General features: G+C 42.1%; 1 protein-coding gene across 6 annotated transcripts in view; it reads right to left on the bottom strand.

Moving 5' to 3' along the window:
• The window catches only part of LTBP1 (latent transforming growth factor beta binding protein 1), a 376691-nt gene that overhangs the window by 243562 nt on the left and 118035 nt on the right, over positions 1-15094 (bottom strand). For all 6 annotated transcript variants that reach the window (XM_090281121.1, XM_090281125.1, XM_090281124.1 and 3 more), the window contains exon 4: positions 3555-3724. In XM_090281121.1, coding sequence (XP_090137247.1) covers positions 3555-3724 — 170 coding nt within the window. The remainder of the gene's footprint in view (positions 1-3554; positions 3725-15094) is intronic.

Here is a 15094-nt window from a genome sequence, read left to right as displayed (position 1 = left end):
GTTTTTCTGGCCACCTTCTAACTAGGTGGAGATATATCTGAGAATTTTCACAGTGAGGGGGATGGGTAGCTGTGACAATAAAGGACAGTTGCTTATGGTTCAATAGTCACGTTCCAGGCACCAATCAGATCCAAAACCTAGATATTTTTAGTAGACAGAGAGACTGTGAGTCTCTAGGTTGGCAGCTGGCAAACTACAGCCCATAAGCCAAATCCAGCTAGCTGCCTGATTTTTTACAACCTGCCAGGTAAGAATTACTTTTACATGTTTAAATGGTTACATAAGTACATATATATAACATCTTCAATTTCTGTCTTGGCTCATGAAGCCTGAAATATTTACTATTAGGTCCTTTAAGGAAAAGTTTATGGACCTGTGCTCCCGATAATACTCATGCTAATTAAATTCTGTTAAGACCAATGAATAAAGAAGAGCATTGTTATCAATAGAGATGTTCAGTAATCAGAGACCACCCAACCCAGAAGGTCAAGTTACCCTGGAAGTGACTCAGAAGGCTGATGAATACCTAGAATCGAAATAGGAAAAGCAGTGGACATGGGACAGGAATGGAGAGTTATTTCACTGAAACTCTGGGAAATTCCACTCACATTTATTCCTCACAATAGAGAACATCTCACTAGCAAGTTGATAGTTTGTATATCCCTCTCTAGTTTGTTTTATCTGCAGAGTGTTAAGAGTTAACACTTTAACACCTTTTGCTTTACTGAACCCATCATTCCCGTCCTCATCCTCCTTTTCCTCCTGAGCAACGCTCTTTTGCCTACCAGGTGTCAACAGCAAATCCTCATTCCCTTGGGCTTAGAGTGCCGCTGCCTCCTCCTATTACAAGCTAAAACAGTTACACAATGCTTACAGCTGAGGAGTACATCATTATGGCTGTCTCCAAGGTAATATTACACCTACCAATTGGTAATTACTGTACACCAAGTTTGTCTGCTTGTTTTAATCCCGCTGAAAGAGGGAAAACGCTTGTTTCTTTGCCAAATGAAATGTTTTCTCTAGTCCCCGTAGCTTCTCAAAGTAATGACAGTGGGCTGTCGTCACACACCAGTCCCTCAGTTCCATCCCAAGATTCATCAAGCCCACCGGGTTATAACATTCCTGTTTTTCTAGAGTCAGAATTATCTACTACTGTTGAGTTTCAAGTCCTTCAGTAAAAGCAGTTTTGATTGTATTGCATTTGCCCTGTTCTATAAAGATGACAAAGAAGAGTCTGCTCGTCCTCGGACCTCCTCTCCTTTCTGTTGCAGGTAAGGTTTCCTGGGGGCTCCTTCTGAGCTAATGCAAAGCCAGATGTCGGGACACACTCCTTTTCGATCTTTATTATTACCCTTAGCTTCTTTCTAGTTTTAATCTTTATTGTTGTTCTTACTCAGTTTTGCTATTTTAGTATCCTAATAGTGCTGCCAAACTACGTCTTTTTAAAACTTTCCCATTAGCCCTCCAGCTCTCAGAAGATGGCCGGCCTCAGCAAAAAATAACCCCATTTCCTTTCCTGGCCCTGCTATACGCCTGTTGATTAGTTCCTGGGCTTTTTTTTTTTTTTGTAACAGCCAGTTTTTGGGGGGGTGGGGTGGGGTTGTGAGCACAGAACTCCATCATTGTATTGTGTTCGTGTGCTAGTTCAAATTACTCTACCAGCTCCCAATTACAGAGAAACTGCATTGAAACAGGATGGGTGGGAAATTTATGGACAACATAGATAAGGAACTTATCACATTCTTTTAAAATATAATTTCATCTTTCAGAAGACAGTTCAACAAAGGTTTGAGAGTTTAAAATATATACATATACAGTGGGAATTTTCCTTCCAATAACAAATCATCAGTAAGAAACCAAAACCACAGTCTAGTCTCTAGTCTGAATGCCACTGATTCTCAGACCATCTTTTCGGCACACCTTCACGGAGTTATAAATTCTCTTCCTTATCAGCATGACCGTAAGCTTTCAAAAAGTTTCTTCCCATCACATTCTAATTTGGGAACACTTCTAAAAAAAAAATATGATCTATATAAAACCCCAAGGACATAAGAAGTACCTCTTTTTTATTTTTTTGAATTATATTCTATTGATTAAGCTATTATAGTTGTCTCAATTTTCCCTCCTTGCCCCATTCCATTCAGTACCCCCCACTCCCTCAGGTAATCCTCACACCCTTGTTCACGTCCATGGATCATGTGTGTAAGTTCTTCGGCTACTCCATTTCCTATATTGTCCTTTACCTCCCCATGGCTATTCTGTAACTACTTATTTGTACTTCTTAATCCCCTCACCTCTTCACCCATATTAAGATTAGCAAAAATACTATACACACTGAACAGGGATATTAACACAGAATAGACTATGAAGCACTTAAAGGGTCTTTAAAACAAGACAGACCCACCTATTGTTTTGCACATGACATAGAAGTTGTCTCACCTGAAGGGCAAGGAGATGAGCTATATGATTTTTCCATTCTTCCTTCATCATCTCAATAAACCTCACCAAACTACTGCCCTGGGGGTCTCAGCCTCAGGTCCCTGAGCAGAATTTTCTCACAAGATGAAACGTGAGATGTACAAACCTTATATTTGATGCTCTTTTTGTCAAGTGACCAATTCTAATGGAAGAATCCATCATTCTAGAAGGGTGATCAGTTCTGGGAGGTGGGGGTGGGCCCAGGGAATCACATCCACACGGACAGAGGCCTCTAATGGCCAACGGGTAGTCAAAATGCTATCTCAGTTATTCGAATGCGTGACTCTTGGTGGTGAAACGCAGTCCTTTGCAAGCTCACAACTGGCATGCTCTGTTATAATTCACGGGGCCGGCCATCAGTCAGCGTGAGACCGGGCAGGAAGCTGCCACAATGAGTGTGCGCGTCTAGCCTCTGCCTTGAACGGTCTGCCGCCTCACTCCAGAACGCCTTCTCCAGATGCTGCCAGGAGACACGCTGTAATACCTACACCACAAATCATCACATTGCCCCCACCTCAGAGCCAGGGCTTGTCCCTGAGCTTCCCATATCATGCGATAATAACCAAGCTGGCCCCCGATGCAACGGCTCTTTATAAATCCAGAGGAAAATAAATCACGCCATCTGCCTGAAACACTAAAAAGCAGACCTCATAACATAAAAACACCCATAGGAGGTCTGCTCAGAGAATAACACAGGGCGCTTCAGATCTTTCGCGAGGAAGGAATCCTGGCTAGCTCATTAAATATTCCATCAATGTAAACCTGTCAGGTATATCACTGGATCTAAAACTAGAATGAGTATGTCTCAGAAATGGAACCATTTTGCAGAAACAGAATTACAGGCAGGCCACTTGATATTCTTTTCCAACATCCAAGGAAACTGCCTTTCCTCGGAATAAGAAAACGATGCTCATGTCTGGCTGTTTTCAGAACCAATGTGGGTTTTTGTTTATTTTTTTAATTATTTTTAAATTTTATCTACCATGACATATTCAAAGTCATCTGAACCAAAAAAAAAAGTGTTTTCAGACCACGACATCAAAACTTAGAAAGATGATTGGCGGGCCAATACTCACACTGAAAAGGTGCAGCAACTTGATCCTGCCCGTATCTTAAAGGGAACAAACCTTCAGTGGCCTGCTCCCCCGACAGCACCTTCTGAGCTGCAAAGTACTTGGGCTTGAGCACATATTCCTGGGTCTGGCCGTGATGAATCACCACATTCTGTGAGGAAAGGGGTTTCACTCTGGGGAGAAACAAAGTGAGGATAAAGGAATAAATAACAGATATTTAAACGTCAACTAAGGAAAGAATGAGAAATTAGTTAAATTTAGAATGGAACATAAATTCCATGTCAGGCTCAATTTTTCCTTCACATACTGTGCTCGGACATGTAGAACATAGAAAAAATTAACAGCTTGCCCTTGGAAATCTCCAACATAACAGGGACTCTGTCTGTCTAGTCAATAAGAAAAAGGATTCTAACAGAGGATTCAGAGCACAGCTACCCTAAGCCTTCATGCATAACACATGGCATTTTTAAAATAAAGACACATACATGAACAGGTACATATCTTAAAAGGTGAATTTTACAGAAACTGACAAACAAGTGGGCAGTGCTGAAAATGGGAAGAGAAGAAAGGGGAGATAAAATACAGGAGAGGGATCGTGTAAGAAATTCCAAGGGTGATAAGTTAAGCAAAACTAAACAATTTGAGCCTGTACAATGCAGAGTGGGACCGTCCTATAATGCCGGAAGGAAAGATGGGCCACCTCTTTGAGCCTCACTTTCCTGATCTGTACCATAGCGTTTCTGCCACACGGGGCTAAGGAAAAATGCCTGTAAAAATCAGAACACAAAACTGAAAAAAAAATGTAATGCTCTTTGAAATATAAATGATGATGATGACAGGAAGAACAGGCACTCGTTCAATATTTCATGCTATATCTCATACTGATTAAAAGTGAACTATTCAGGTTTAATGTTTTAGAATTACCCATTTCCAAGAACAAGAGGAAGAATAAGAATGACTAATCATAATCTCATTATTTCTTTAATAGCATGAGTCAAGGTCTCTGGGGACTCCTGAACACAATTACTGTGTTTTCACCCTGCTGGCCCGACCCTGGATTTTCCTATGACAGTTCTCTTCTGTTGCATGTAATGTATACTTTAAAATAATAAGTTTCACCCAGATTTAATCATTCCCTGAGAGACAGAACTGAAATCATTAGCTAAGTAAGACTAATAAATAATAAAGAATATAAAGAAGCTACACCAACTAATTCCAGAAAAAGGCTGAATTGCTACTAAAATTGTATAGACAGAGCATTTTAGCAGCAAACTGAGCCTTTGGAAAGAAACCTGCTCTCCAGTGTAATCTTAAATTTTATGGACTGTGGCACATTAAAGTCCTCTAAACTGAACATAATTTTTCCAAACTATGGTATATAACTTAGGAAAAGAGTTCTGTGAGCTACACTAACACTGATAAGATGCCACAAAACCCCCCGATGGTCCCAAATGAGAGACTCTGAGCAAGAGGAAGAAATGACAGCGTAACAGGTGAGTATGAAACTTTAATTGTCAATCCACCAGAAGCACCGTTCAGTCTCATCAAAAGCAGTAACAGAGTCCTGAACAAACTCAGTGTATTCAAGTCACTTCCCATGGGCCCATGAGTGAGCTCTTCAGGGAGACATGGTGTCCCTGAGAAACAGGGGGAAAGCAGCAGCTTGGGATGAAGGGGGCTTCCCTCTTAACCAGTCAGTGATCTAGATCTATCATCACCTTATATATTTTTGTGAGGAGAGAAATTTCTTTATTCTTCAACATTTCCTACAGGGACTTTAAATATAAAACTACATCCTTGGCAGGCTGTTCGGCTCATAAACATACTTTGGGAGCATTTTCATAAATAAGAAATAACAAATGCTACTTAAACACCTGTAGTCATTCAAATTGCTTTCAGAACATCTCCTTTATGATCTGGTCGGTATTAAGAGACAGTACTATGCCTTTCCTATGGTTATATGAGATAAATTTCAAATGTCTTTTTTTAATCTTGGAGGCTGTTATTTGATTAGAAATATATGTATGTCTGTATTACAATAAACTAAGTCAAAGAATTTTACATTTTTTAAAGCAAATGTTTAAAGTTAAATCCCTATTACAAGAAAGGAAATTTCTCTTTTTCTTTCTTTTTAATGATGGATTTTACTTATATTTTTAATTTTTTAAAATCTGTATTGAATTTATTAGGGTGACATTGGTTAATAAAATTATATGGGCTTCAGGTGTACAATTCTATAATGCATCATCTGTACATTGTATTGTGTGTTCACCACCCCAAGTCCAGTCTCCTTCCATCACTATTTATCCTCCCTATACCCTCTTCTACCTCCCTCCAAACCCCCCTTCCCTCTGGTGATCACCATACTGTTGTCTGTTACTTTTTTCTGCCAGCACCATAACACCCAACCCTTCTAAGAGCTGTCAGTCTGTTTCTATTTTGTTAGTTCATCTTGTTCATTAGATTCCACATATAAGTGAAATCATATGGTATTTGTCTTTCTCTGACTCCCTATTTCACTTAGCATAATACTCTCCAGGTTCATCCATGCTGTTCAAAAGGTAAGATTTCATTCTTTTTTACAGCTGAGTAGTATTCCATTAAGTAAGCATACCCCAGCTTTTTTTATCCACCCATCTACTGATGGATACTTGGGCTGCTTCTGTATCTTGGCGATTGTAAATAATGCTGCAATGAACATAGGGCTAGATATATTATTTCGAATTAGTGTTTTAGGTTTCTTTGGATATATTCCCAGAAGTAGAATTGCTGGGTTATTGATTTTTTAAATTAATGACATACTGCTTTCCACGGTGGCTGCACCAACCTGCATCCCACAAACAGTACACGAGAGTTCCCTTTTCTCCATTCTCACCAACACTTGTTGTTTGTGGATTTACTGATGATGGCCATTCTTACAGGTGTGATGTGACATCTCATTGTGGTTTTAATGTGCATTTCTCTGATAATTAGTGACGTTGAGGATCTTTTCATGTCTACTGAACATCTGTATGTCCTCTTTGGAGAAGCATCTATTCAGGTCCTTTGTCCATTTTTTTTCCTTTGCTAATTGTTTTAATTGGATTGTTGCTGTTGCTGGTTTTTTGTTTTTTGGTTTTTTGGTGTTGAGTTTAAGTTCTTTAGACATTTTTGATATTAATCCCTTATCAGATGTATCATTGGTGAATAAGCTCTCCCATTCAGTGGGTTATCTTTTTATTTTGTTGATGGTCTCCTTTACTGTGCAAAACCTTTTTAGTTTCATGTAGTCTCATTTGTTTACTTGTTGTTTCCCATGCCCGAGGATATGTATCAGAAAAAACAGCGCTGTGAGAAATGCCCGAGATTTTACTGCCTATCTTTTCTTCTAGGAGTTTTATGGTTTCGAGTCTAATATTTAAGTTTTTAATCCATTTTCAGTATATTCTTGGGTATGGTTTAAGAAGGTGGTCTAGTTTCATTTTTTTTGGGCAGGTATCTGTCCAAAGTTCCCAAACTATTGAATAAACTATCTTTACCCCACTGTATGTTTTTGCCTCTTCTGTCAAAAATTAATTGACCATAAAGGCATGAATTTATTTCTGGGCTCTCCATTCTATTCCATTGATCTGTATGTCTATTTTTTATGCCAGGAACATGCTTATCCGATTACTATGACCATACAGTATAGTTTGATACCAGGAAGTGTAACTCCTCCAACTTTCTTCTTTTTTCTCAAGATTACTGTGGCCCTGGCGTCTTTTGGGGTCCTATATAAATTTCTGGAAAATTTGTTCTATTTCTGTGAAATATGCCATTGGTGTCTTGACAGGAATTGCACTGAATCTATAGATTGCTTTAAGTAGTATGAACATTTTAATGATGCTTCCATTCATATGTAACTTCTTCAATTTCTTTCTTCTGTGTCATATACTTTTCCAAGTACAGGTCTTCTACTTCCTTCGTTAAATTTATTCTTAAGTTGAATTTATTCTTAAGTATTTTTTTGATGTAATTGTAAATGGGATTGTTTTCTTAGTTTCCCTTTCATATAGTTCATTATTGGTGTATAAAAATGCAACCAATTTCTGAATATTTATTTTGTATACTGCTACTTTACTGAATTAATTTATCAGTTCTAGTAGTTTTTGGTGGATTTTTTAGAGTTCTCTATATACAATATCATGTCATCTGCAAATAGTGACAGTTTTACTTTTCTTTCCCCCCAATTTGGATGCTTTTGATTTCTTCTTCTTCTCGCACTGCTGTGGCTAGGGCTTTCAGTACTATGTTGAATAAGAGAGGTGAAAGCGGATATTCCTGTCTTGTCCCTGACCATAAGAGAAACACTTATACAATAGTTTTTTCCCATTGAGTATGATGCTGGCAATGGGTTTGTCATATATGACCTTTATTACATTGAGGTATGTTCCCTTTATTCCCACTTCATTGACAGTTTTTATCATAAGTGGGTGCTGGATTTTATCAAATGCTTTTTCTGCATCTATTGATATGCTCATATGGTTTTTACTCTTTATTTTATGTGGTGAATCACATTTATTAATTTGCAGTTATTGTAACAAGTTTGCATCCCTCTAATAAATCCCACTTAATCATGGTGTCCAGTCTTTTTAGTGTATTGCTGGATTTGGTTTCCTAATATGTTGCTGAGGATTTTAGCATCCATGTTCACCAGGGATACTGGACTATAATTTTCTTTCTTTGTAATGTCTTTAATTGCTTTTGGAATTAGGATAATGTTGGCTTTGTAAAATGAGCTTGGGAGTCTTCCTTCCTCTTGAATTTTTTTGGAATAGTCCAGTCCAGGACTTTTGTTTGTTGGAAGCTTTTTGATTACTATTTCAATATTATCAGTTGTAATCTGCCTATTCAAATCTTCTGATCCTTCCTGATTCAGTTTTGGAAGACTGTATATTTATAGGAATTTATCCATTTCATCCAGATTGTCCAATTTTTTGGCTTATAATTGTTCATAATATTTTCTTAAGTCCTTTGTATTTGGTGTCAGTTGTTACTTCTCCTCTTTTATTTCTGATTTTATTTATTTGGATTCTCTCTCTTTTTTTCTTGATGAGTCTGGTTAAAGGTTTGTCAATCCTGTTTATCTTTACAAAGAACCAGTTCTTGGTTTCATTCATCTTTTGTATTTTTTTTTAAACTCCATTTATTTCTGCTCTGGTTTTTATTATTTCCTTTTTTCTACTAACTTTGGGCTTTGTTATTGTTCTTTTTCAAGTTCACTTAAATGTGAAGTTAAGATTGTTTATTTGAACTTTTTCTTGTTTCTTGAGCCAGGCCTGTAATGCTATGAATTTTCCTTTTAGGACTGCTTTCCCTGTATCCCACAGATATTGGGTTGTTGTATTCTCATTTTTACTTGTCTCAAGGTATCTTTTGATTTCTTCCTCAATCTCATTGTTAACCCATCCTTTGTTCAGTAGCATGTTATTCAGCTTCCATGTCTTTGTGTTTTTCAGGTTTTTTCTTGTAATTAATTTCTAGTTTCATACCATTATGGTCAAGGAAGATGCTCAATATGATTTTAATCTTCTTAAATTTCTTGAGACTTGTTTTGTATCCTAACATGTGATCTATCCTAGAAAATGTACCATGTGCACTTGAAAAGAATGTATATTCTGCTGCTTTGGGATGAAATGCTCTAAAGATATCAATTAAATCCATTTGATCAAGTGTGTCAGTTAAGGCCACTGTTTCCTTGTTGATTTTCTGTCTGGGAGATCTATCCACTGGTGTAAATGGGGAGATAAAATTCCCTACTTTGATTTTATTACTGTAAATCTCTCCCTTTATGTCCACCAAGATTTACTTTAGCTACTTAGATGCTTCTATGTTGGGTACATAAATATTTATAAGGGTTATACCTCTTGTTGGATTTCTCCCTTTGTCATTATGTAGTGTCCTTCTTTGCCCCTTACTGTAGCCTTTGTTTTAAAGTCTATTTTGTCAGATCTAAGTAGTGCTACCCCAGTTTATTTTTTCCTTTCCATTTTCATGAAATATCTTTTTCCATCCCTTTACTTTTATTCTGTGTATATCTTTTGTTCTGAGGTGGGTCTCCTGTAGACAGTATATATGTGAGTCTTGTTTTCTTATCCATTCAGCTACCCTATGTATTCAGCTATCCTATGTCTTTTGATTAGAACATTTAAGCCATTTACATTTAAAGTAATTATTGATAGATATGTATTTATTACCATTTTATTCTTTTAACTATATTCCTTTGGTTTTCTTCTTCTTCATGAAGGCCCTTCAACATTTCCTGTAACACTGGTTTGGCATTAACTAACTCCTTTAGCTTTTTCTTGTCTGGAAAGCTCTTTATTTCTCCTTCAATTTTAAATGATAGCCTTGCTGGGTATACAGTAGTCCCTCTCTATATCGCGGTTCACTTATTGCAACCTCACTGTATCACAGGATTTTTTAAAATATTATATTTAATTATTTATTGCAGATTTTTCACTATATCGCAGGATCCACCAGGTGTCATGGAGGCACCCCCGCTCCCGTCATTGGCACCAGCTTGACCTCGTCATCACCAGAAGAACGGATATTGGCAGCACCCTCCTCACCCGCAGCTACCACAGTGCAGACTGCGACACGGACCATGCCCTCGTGGTAAGCAAGGTGCGCATAATGCCGAAGAGGTTGCACCACTCCAAGATGAAGGGTCACCCACGCATCAACACCAGTTGTGCCAGCAACCCAGTTAAGACCCAGCAATTCATCAACAATATGGAAGATGCACTCGGCGAGGGAGTGGCGGCAGATGACATTATCGAATCCAATTGGCCACGTCTCCGCGACGCCATATACAACTCCGCCATTATTGCTTACGGGAAGAAAGAGCGGAAGAACGCTGACTGGTACGAGGCTCACTGGGAAGAAATGGAACCCGTGATCGAGGCTAAGAGGAAGGCCCTACTGGCTTACAAGGCCACGCCCACTCCCAGTACACTTCAAGCTCTACGGGCTGCCAGGAACAAAGTCCAGAAGACCGCCCGCCACTGTGCCAACACCTATTGGCTAAACCTGTGCAGAAGCATTCAGGAAGCCGCCGATATAGGCAACGCACGAGGAATGTATGAGGGTATCAAGAAGGCAACAGGCCCAATCCCCTCCAAGATCGCCCCCCTTAAGTCCAAGACAGGTGAGGTCATCACTGACCAGGAACAGCAAATGCAGCGGTGGACCGAGCACTACCTCGAGCTGTACGCAACGAAGAACACCGTAACAGACACTGCTCTTAAAGCCATCCCAGACCTACCAGTCATGGAGGAGCTAGACACCCCACCTACTGCGGCAGAGCTCGGCAAAGCCATCGACTGCCTTGCTTGCGGGAAAGCACCAGGAAGCGACGGAATCCCTCCAGAAATCCTAAAGAGCGGGAAACCAGTCCTGCTACAGCCGCTCCACCATCTACTCTGTCTCTGCTGGAAGGAGGGTTACATCCCCCAGGATATGAGAGACGCCAACATTATCACCATGTACAAGAACAAAGGAGACCGCAGCGACTGCAACAACTACTGGGGCATCTCTCTCCTCAGCGTCGTCGGCAAAGTATTCGCCCGGGTCGCTCTTGCCCGCCTGCAGACCCTTGCTTCCCGCGTCTACCCAGAGTCCCAGTGTGGCTTCAGAGCTGGCCGATCAACAGTGGACATGATCTTCTCCCTACGCCAGCTGCAGGAGAAGTGTCACGAGCAGCATAAACCACTCTACCTCGCCTTTATCGACCTCACGAAGGCGTTTGATCTGGTCAGTCGAAGCGGACTCTTCAGCTTGCTACGGAAGATTGGCTGTCCACCACATCTGCTTGCTGTGGTCATGTCCTTTCACGACAACATGCACAGCACGGTGTCCTACAACGGCGCAACCTCTGAGGCCTTCCCAGTCAGCAGCGGAGTAAAGCAGGGCTGCGTCCTCGCGCCTACGCTGTTCGGAATCTTCTTCTCCATGCTCCTCCAATACGCCTTTAAGGACTGCAGCGAGGGTGTCTTCATTCACACCAGATCCGATGGCAAGCTCTACAACCTGGCCCGTCTACGAGCCAAGACCAAAGTCAAAGAGGTGCTCATCCGTGAGATGCTCTTCGCCGACGACGCAGCTTTGACATCACACTCCGAAGAGGGACTCCAGCAGCTAGTCACTTGCCTTTCCCACGCATGCAAGGAGTTCGGACTAGCCATCAGCCTGACGAAGACGAACGTTATGGCTCAAGGCACGGGGACTCCCCCATGCATCACCATCGACGGATACACCCTGGAGGTTGTCAACGACTTCACTTACCTCGGGTCCACCATCTCGAGCTCTCTGTCAGTCGACTTGGAGGTCAACCGGAGAATCGCCAGGGCAGCCACAGTTATGGCCAAACTGAACCGGCGAGTGTGGAACAATTCCAGCCTCACTGAGAAAACCAGACTGCGCATCTACCAAGCCTGCGTACTCAGCACTCTCCTCTATGGCAGCGAGACGTGGACCACCTACGCAAGGCACGAAAGGAAACTCAACAGCTTCCACATGAGGTGCCTGCGACGCGTCCTGCATGTCGCCTGGCAGGATAAGGTCCCCAACACCGAGGTGCTGAAGCGAGCCAATATGAGCAGTTTGCATGCAGTTCTTAGCGAGAGACGCCTCAGGTGGCTCGGCCATGTCAAAAGAATGGATGCAGGCCGTATCCCCAAAGACCTCCTCTACGGCGAGCTAGCAGAAGGCAAGAGGATGACAGGGCGCCCAAAACTGCGGTTCAAAGACATCTGCAAAAAGGACATGACACAATGCTCCATCAATCTCAACACATGGGAAGTTCAAGCAGACGACCGCCTAGCCTGGAGGCTCGCGGTCAGGCAAGGTACGTCACGCGCGGAGGCTGCGCGCAACGAGGAGGCGGTCCAGAAAAGATCGAGGCGGAAGCAGCGTCAGCAGCAGCAACAACAGCCATCTGCCTTCACCTGTACCAAGTGCGGCAGGGATTGTCACTCCCGAATCGGACTGCACAGCCATTCTCGGCGGTGCAGATAGACTCTCAAGAAGCTACGCCATCGTCTCTCGAGACGGACGGCTGCCGCCGCCGCCGCCGCCGACGACGATTGCAGATTTTTCACTATATCGCAGGATTTTGCGGTACTGTATACATATGTTATTAAAGTTACATAGGTTTAAGAGTGTAGAATATGTTTAAGAACATAAGTAGTGTTTATAAAAGTGTGGAAAAGGTTAATAAGGGAACGGGAAAGGTTGATAAGGGACTGGGAATAGTTTATAAGTGTGTGGGAAGGGTTTATAAAGCCTTAAAATATATAAATATACTAAAATAAATGTAAGGTTCCTACTTCGTGGATTTTTACCTATTGCAGGGGGGTGGCATCTAGAATGTAATACTTGCGATAAGTGAGAAAATACTGTGATCTTGATTGTAAGTCCTTGCTTTTCATCACTTGGTATATTTCATGCCAATCCCTTCTGGCCTGAAATGTTTCTCTTGATAAATCAGCTGACAGTTTTATAGGAGTTCCCTTGTAAGTAACTGTGTTTCTCTTGCTGCTTTTAAGATTCTCCCTGTCTTAACCTTTGCCATTTTAATTATTATGTGTCTGGGTGTGGGCCTCTTTAAGTCTATACTGTTCAGGACTCTGCACTTTCTGGACTTGTGCATCTTTTTCCTTCACCAAGTTAAAAAAGTTTCCAGTCATTGTTTATTCAGATAGATTCTCAATCTCTTGCTCTCTGTCTTTTCTTTCTGGTACTCCTGTGACACAGATGTTTCTCCACTTCATGTTGTCCCAAAGGTCCCTTAAACTATTCTCATTTTTTAAAATCCTTTTTCTGTTGTTGTTGTTGCTCTGATTGGATGGTTTCTGCTACCTTGTCTTCCAAGTTGCTGATTCAATCCTCTGCTTCATTCAACCTACTGCTTATTCCTTCTAGTGTATTCTTCATTTTAAATATTGTATTCTTCATTTCCCAGTGGTTTTCTTTTATGGTTTCTATACCCTTTTTTATGTTTCCTACCTCTGTTGAGTTCTGAGTTCCTTGAGTATCCTTATACCTTTTTTTTAAATTATATCTTGCTTGCCTCCATTTCATTTAGCTCTTTTTTTCTGGAGATTTCTCCTGTTCTCTCATTTGGGGCATGTTTATCCACACACATGCACCCCATTTTAGCTGCCTCTTTGTGTTTTTTTCTATGTATTAGGTAGATCTCTATGACTATGAGCTGCTACGTAGGTGCTGACCACATGAATCAGAATTCTCCTTAGCAGGGTCAGGTGCCTGTTGTGATCTCTCTTTGGATATGCCACTCATGAAGCTAACTGAATCCTGCTCTGATGTTGTTTGAAGCTGGCCACTGAGTATGTTGGTTCTGGAGCCTTTTGGGAGGGACTCTGATGCAAGCCAATGTCTGATGTTGCCTGTGACTGGCCCTGGGAAACCTGTCTGGAGCTACAAAGTGATCCACAGTCTATGGCTACCTCTGCTGGGCCTGGCTATGTGCAGGAAAGACCAGCTGTGCACAAAGGCCAGCTTTTCCAGCACCGGGCCCAAGGGCAGGTCATCAAAAGTCCCAAGGCATCCCAAGATCTGCCTTGGCCTGCTTCTTCCTGTCAGCCGCCTATTAGGCTCAGTCACTAAAAAAGCCTCTGCCAGTACTTGAGTTGCAGGAGGTAGGTTCTCAGGGAGTCACCAAATAGGGGCAAGTGGTGTTTACCAGACTGATAAAGGTTCAAACTTGGGGCCAGTGCTGGGCCTGAGGCCACGCAGCATATGCCCAGGGTATATTAAGTCTAGCTGCCACCCGCTGGGTGCTCGCACACCTTTGTGGTGGGTGAGGTCTCACAAAGTCATCAGGGGAGGCCAGCAGAGTTTATCAGGCCCAAACAGACCAAGATTTGGCTGTATGAAGAGAGGGCTCCACACTGCAAGGGGACAGTGGCCCCCATCCTAGAACCACACAACTTGGTCTGCCCCATATCCTGCCAGGAGCCCGATCTCAGCAAGACAAGGCTGCCAGGAGTCGAGAGGATGGGGCTAGTGGATCTCCCATAAGGGGGAGGTACCAATCAAGACGTGGAGGAAGGTGGGAGGAGTAGCCCCTGCCCAAGAGCCACAGACCTCATTCTGTCCCAGATTCTGCCCAGACCTCAGCAGGGTGGAGGCACCAGGAGTTGGGAGGGTGGTGCCACTGGGAGCCTGGAGAGTGCAGCTAGTGGATCTCCCAGGAGGCAGAGGTGCCGGTCCAGTTCAGGGGAGAGTGGAGGGAATGGCCTCTGCCCCAAAGCCACATAAACTCAGTCACTAACATCCCCTGAGTCTGCCCAGACCTGTACACCACAACCCAGGCAGCTGACTCCTCAGCAGGGCAGGAGCTCTGCAAAGTGGGGCAACAGGGAGTCCAGAGGGTGGAGTTATTGCTTTCCCCCAGACTGATAGCATAGGGAGAACAGTGCTCGACCCAAGAATGGTGGTGTTTATACTGTGGTATCATGGGAGCTATCTCTTCAGCTCTTTCCCTAGAGCCACAAACCCCA

Source organism: Furipterus horrens, unplaced genomic scaffold (assembly GCF_987537825.1).
Source record: "Furipterus horrens unplaced genomic scaffold, mFurHor1.1.pri manual_scaffold_6, whole genome shotgun sequence".
In the NCBI taxonomy this organism is placed as follows: Eukaryota; Metazoa; Chordata; class Mammalia; order Chiroptera; family Furipteridae; genus Furipterus; species Furipterus horrens.
The sequence above is the reverse complement of the archived record's forward strand: the minus strand, read 5'-3'. Positions and strand labels throughout refer to the sequence as shown.